The 6,000-nt window shown below is 45.1% G+C and overlaps 1 protein-coding gene across 3 annotated transcripts in view; it reads right to left on the reverse strand.

The window, feature by feature from the left end:
- Positions 1-6,000, reverse strand: part of mfn1b (mitofusin 1b) — a 28,085-nt gene that overhangs the window by 7,463 nt on the left and 14,622 nt on the right. For all 3 annotated transcript variants that reach the window (XM_076279085.1, XM_076279084.1, XM_076279083.1), the window contains exons 11-12: positions 5,133-5,259; positions 29-133 (exon numbers count right to left, since the gene is read on the reverse strand). In XM_076279085.1, the coding sequence (XP_076135200.1) occupies positions 29-133; positions 5,133-5,259 (232 nt within the window). The remainder of the gene's footprint in view (positions 1-28; positions 134-5,132; positions 5,260-6,000) is intronic.

The following is a 6,000-nucleotide window of genomic DNA, read 5'->3' on the forward strand; positions in this document are numbered from 1 at the left end:
TGTGCGCGTGTGTGCGTGTATGACTTACGTTTTTGTACATCTTGAGCACGTGTGAAGAGGGGTGGAAGTCTGAGTGGAACTCCTCTACAAGCACCGACAGGCGACAGATCTCTTCAGCCATGGCGTTGGAAACCTGTCTCACACACACAGACACACAAGATTAGCTGAATATTCAATTGTTGCTGAGACATAATTTCATCACACATCTATGATCCAATCAGCAACATACCAGAATACTTAGCAGTATATATATATATATATATATGTGTATATATATATATATATATATTGCTTTGCTAACAAATGCTTAGGCCCCTTTGATGTGGACTCTAAGTGGTTTTCCTTAGTGTGTTCTTAGTACGTGTTGTGATCGGTGAATGAGGGTGCCCACTTGATAACCCCAATGACATGCCGCATACTATATAGGCTACTGCTGTTGGATAGGCCATTTGCATTGTGCTTGTGACCATTTGGTGGCGGATTTGTGGGTAGTGTGCTTTTTAAAGTTAAACTTGAGCAGGGGCTTCTGAATGTGTTTTTACCTTGGATTTTGGCACAAGGGATTTTAACATCTAATCCTGTGTATTAATGTAATGCTGAAGCTAGCATAGGCTAGTGACTGCTGTGAATAGGGCAGCTGGCAACTAGGGAAAGACCTTGTGACAGCACGGAAAGACGGCTGACAGGAGGGAATAGACCCCGCCAGGGCTACAATGGGTTAGCAGCTCATTGTGGCAGTAGCCCAGGCTTCACTAAGCTATGGGCTGCACCCTACTAAGCTACAGTACGACATAATGAAAAAATACCCCTAGAGTCAGCGAGAGCAGGGGCGGAAGATGACTCACTTGTGATAGACATGGTTACTGACCCTGGAACGAATTTGATTACGAGTAAGGAAAACATGTTTGTGGAAGCCACTAGTTCAGAGAAAACTGAGAAAAAGCTGCAGATGTGTGTGTGTGGTTGGCAGAAGGTTACAAGTCTAAAGGGCCTGAAAATTCATCAAGGGAAAAAGAAGTGCTTGGTAGAGGGAACACAGGGTCCCCGCATTGATAGCTATTTCTTAAGAAGTGCATCAAGTCAGTCGGTTGAAGTCCAGCGACAGGAAGAAACCCACAGTTCGCAGGACATCAGTACCCCTGTTGTTGAGGTAAGTTCTAGCACTGAGGCAGAGAGAGAGGCCAGTCAGCCAAGGAGGGAGAAGATTAATGGTCATAGGCCTGGGGTTAGATGGCCAGGCGCAGCAGAATGTAGAATGTGGGAAGATGTTAATAGTGATTTGGTCAGTATCCTGGGTCAGCTCAAGGGGACGGCTGAAAGCAAATTAGAGAAAATGGGAGACATTATTTATAGCTATGGTAAGGAAAGATTTGGGACTATTGAGAGAAGGATAAAACGGCTACATGAGGTAGTTAAATCTAGGCGCCAGCAGGAGATAGATAAACTTATCAAGGAGAGGAGGCAGCTTAAGAAGCAGTGGAGAAAAGCTACAGATGATGAGAAGGAAGGTATTGACTGTCTACAGGCAGATGTGAGGGAGCGGTTAGTAGTGCTAAGAAGAGCTGAAAATATTAGGAAAAATAGGAAGAAGAAATCACGAGCCCGACTAGCATTCTATAAAGACCCATTTAAGTTTGTTAAGTCTTTATTCGTAATGCAGAAGAGTGGTAGTCTTTTGGAACCTAAGCAGAAGCTTGAGGAGTATTTAGAGGGAGTGCACAAAGATAGGGAGAGGTTCAGGGAGATGGTACTTCCTGCTGATATCCCACCTATTGGTGAATTAAGTAGCCAATGCGACGATAGTCCACCAAGGTGGAAAGAGGTGCAAGAAGTAATAAAACGTGCAAGGGCCTCTTCAGCCCCGGGACCTAATGGAGTGCCCTACCGGTTGTATAAGAGTGCACCAGATGTTTTAAGATTTTTATGGCAATTAATGAAGATAGTTTGGAAAAAGCAGAGTATTCCCAAGGCTTGGCGGAGGGCTGGGGGAATAGTTATTCCCAAAGAAAAGGACGCAGTGGAGATTAATCAATTTAGGCCAATTAGTCTACTGAATGTTGAAGGGAAGGTTTTCTTTAGTGTGGTGGCACGGAGACTGACAAATTACCTTGAAAGGAATAAACTAATTGATACCACGGTGCAAAAAGCTGGAATTCCTGGCTTCTCCGGGTGCTTAGAGCATACCAGCATGATTTGGCACCAAATTCAATTAGCAAAGCGTGAGAAGAGAGACCTGCACGTTGTGTTCTTGGATTTGGCTAATGCTTTTGGGTCTGTGCCGCATAGTCTGTTGTGGGAGGCCTTTGATTATTTCAGAATCCCAGGTAGCATTAAAAGCCTAGTAAAAGCATACTTTCTGGATATTCAATTATGTTTTACTACAGCTGATTACACCACAGGTTGGCAACAACTTGAGATAGGAATCATGGCCGGATGTACCATCTCCCCACTTGCTTTTACAATGGCAATGGAGGTCATTATTAGGGCCTCAAAATGGGTAGTGGGCGGGGAGAAGTTGCAGGGAGGGCCACGCCTCCCCCCGATTCGGGCTTTCATGGACGACATGACAACCTTGACGACAACCGTTCCATGCACCAACAGGTTGCTGGGTAAGTTAAATAGTAATCTGCAATGGGCCAGAATGAAGGTGAAACCAAGTAAGTCTAGGAGTCTCTCAATTATTAAAGGGAAGGTAACAGATAAGAAGTTTGCTATAAATAAGGAGGTGATTCCCACAGTTCTGGAGAAACCAGTGAAGAGCCTGGGAAGGTGGTATGATGCAAGCCTTAGTGATAAATCACAGGTTGAAGACTTGAGACAGGTCACTAGGCAAGGTATTGCAAAAATTGACAAGTCGGGGCTGCCAGGTAAGCTCAAGCTGTGGTGTTTGCAGTTTGGTTTGTTGCCTCGGCTAATGTGGCCATTGACAGTTTATGAAGTTCCTCTGTCAAAGGTAGAGAGGTTGGAAAAAATGATCAACTCCTTTGTCAGAAAATGTCTCGGAGTCCCACGCTGCTTAAGCAGTGTAGCCTTGTATGGGAAGGGTATTGTAGAGTTGCCAATATCTAGTCTGACAGATTGGAATTGACTCTTACTCAGTCCAAGGACCCAGTGGTGAGGAAAGTTGCACCCTCAGTTAATGCAGGGAGGAAGTGGAACCCAGAGCAGGCAGTTAAGCAAGCTCAATCAGCATTGAAGCATAGAGATATAATGGGCCATGTGCAGCACGGGCGGGGGGGTCTAGGGGTGGGTGCAAGTAAACCCTTGTGGAGTAAGGCTTCTGCAGGAGAAAAGAGGAAAATGGTAGTGGAGGAAATGCATAGACAGGAGGAGGCTGTAAGATGTACTAAGGCAGTGTCGCAGGCAAAACAAGGGCAGTGGGTGAACTGGGAAGGGGTGGAAAAAAGACAGATTAAATGGAAAGATCTATGGGGCATGGAAGCTAGTAAGATCAGATTTATGTTAGGTGCTACATATGATGTGCTCCCATCTCCCAAGAATTTAAGTCAATGGTTTGGTGAGGATGATAAATGCATACTTTGCTCGTGTGTGGGCAGTCTCCACCATATCCTATCAGGATGCAAGGTAAGTCTCACCCAGGGGCGGTATACGTGGCGTCATAACCAGGTATTGAAATGTGTGGCAGCGGCAATAGAGGATAAAAGAAGAGAAGTCAATTCATTAGCAGCTAGTAAAGGGGTAAGGCAAATTAACTTTGTACGTCAGGGGGATAAACCTTGTTCCGCGAAGGCCAGGTGCAAAACCGGCCAGTTGAAAAATGGGGCGGGCTGGGAAATGAAGGTTGATCTTGGCCAGCAGATGGCGGTACCTCCACATATAGTGAGTACTAAGCTACGTCCTGACGTAATTCTATGGTCGGATTCAGAGAAGATAGTTTACTTCATTGAACTCACTGTTCCTTGGGAAGACAGAGTGGAAGTGGCCAATGAGCTGAAGAGAGCTAAATATACTGAAATAGCAGAGGAGGCAGCTAAGCGAGGTTGGAGTGCACGATTAAGGCCTATTGAAATCGGTGCACGTGGGTTTGTGGCCAGATCTGCTATTGGCTTGCTGTCTGAATTGGGCATTTGTGGTCGAAGTCTAAGGCAGGTGGTTAGTAACATGTCCTTAGCAGCAGAACGGGCAAGCGAATGGTTGTGGGTAAGGAGAAGTTACCCTTCCTGGGGCGCAAGCTAAGGTAAGCTAACTGGCTCATTTGTTTTGGTCGTGGGTAAGGAGAAGTTACCCTTCCTGGGGCGCAAGCTAAGGTAAGCTAACTGGCTCATTTGTTTTGTGTTTGTGATGGACTGTGCCTAGGTTGATGGTACTTGGCTAAGGTTCTTTATGGTTTATGGTTCAGTCCACATCAACGGGACGGACCGACCAAGCCAACTTAAACCATGCCTAGGTTGGTTAAGGGTATTTGGATGCTTGTTGTGGTAATATGGGGCAGCATGGGGCGTAAGCTAACTGCTAACTGCTGGCTAATTTGTTTTGTGTTTGGGATGGGGCCTAAGATAATGGGCTAAGCTAACTGGCTAATTTGTTTTGTGTTTGTGATGGGCTGTGCCTAGGGTGATGGTACTTGGCTAAGGTTCTTTATGGTTTATGGTTCAGTCCACATCAACGGGACGGACCGACCTAGCCAACTTAGACCATGCCTGGGCTGGTTAAGAGTATTTTGAGTATTGGATATTTCAATGTGGTAATATGGTGGTAGCATGGAGGGGAGTGTCTCCAGGACGCTGGTTTCACTGTTAAGCCTTCATGAGGTGTCATGGGCCTAACTTAACAAAACATCGGTGAATGAGGGTGCCCACTTGATAACCCCAATGACATGCCGCATACTATATAGGCTACTGCTGTTGGATAGGCCATTTGCATTGTGCTTGTGACCATTTGGTGGCGGATTTGTGGGTAGTGTGCTTTTTAAAGTTAAACTTGAGCAGGGGCTTCTGAATGTGTTTTTACCTTGGATTTTGGCACAAGGGATTTTAACATCTAATCCTGTGTATTAATGTAATATGACTTTATATACAACGACCGGAAGACTGGCAGCCTTAACGCTTAACCCCCTACAAGCACGCCATGTGTATGTATGTGTGTGTGTGTGTGTGTGTGTGTGTGTGTACCTTCTGTTCCACCTCCTCTGTGATGGCCTTGATTCTCTTCTTGATCTCTTCTATGAGCAGATTCAGCTGGTTCTTCACAAACTCCAGCCTGTCCATCAGATACTCACGATCCTCCATGGACGCCACTCTATACACACACACACACAGAGGGGTGTGCGCACACACACACACACACACACACACACACACACACACACACACACACACACACACACACACACACACACACACACACAAGTGAATTCTACAGAATCTGGGACATGCATGCAAGCTGTATTCAAGGCTACAAACAGATTGACTGAAAGAGAGAGGAGGAAGGAGAGTGAAACCAAGAAAGCATGAGTGTGAGTGAGGGGGTATATGTGTGTGTGTGTGCGTGTGTGAGGGTGTGTGTGTGTGGGGGGTGTGTGATTCGGATGCGAGATTTTGAGCTAGTTTGTTACCTTAGCATGTATTCTATCACACTACTACAACAAAAAAGTCCGATTTACACATTTAGGTGTAATTTTATTATATTGTGTCTACTCGCGCCTGTATATTTCTCCTAAATTCAGCAGAAGTTAGCATTCTAACCTTGCATGCACTCCCGCAACATATCACGTGTAGTACCGTTGGAAAGCTCTGTTTTTCCTATATCACGCTATGTGATCCATATATGGACACTTCCTTTGTATCAGCAACCAATCGCGAAAGTTCAAAGGCGAGACTCTTTTTAAGGTTATTGACAGCATATTCTGATTTACAGGATAACAAAAGTAGATATCCAGACATCCCTATGTAATTTTTCCCCCATCTAATATCTGAACACAATGAAAACATCATTTTGAACCTGGCTGTATCCAATGCTCAGATTTCGTGTTTTAAAATG

This window comes from Alosa pseudoharengus, unplaced genomic scaffold, assembly GCF_046254945.1.
Source record: "Alosa pseudoharengus isolate Yale_2024_CS ecotype anadromous, Long Island Sound unplaced genomic scaffold, YU_APseudo_1.1 YU_APseudo_1.1_scf_11, whole genome shotgun sequence".
Taxonomy (NCBI): Eukaryota; Metazoa; Chordata; class Actinopteri; order Clupeiformes; family Clupeidae; genus Alosa; species Alosa pseudoharengus.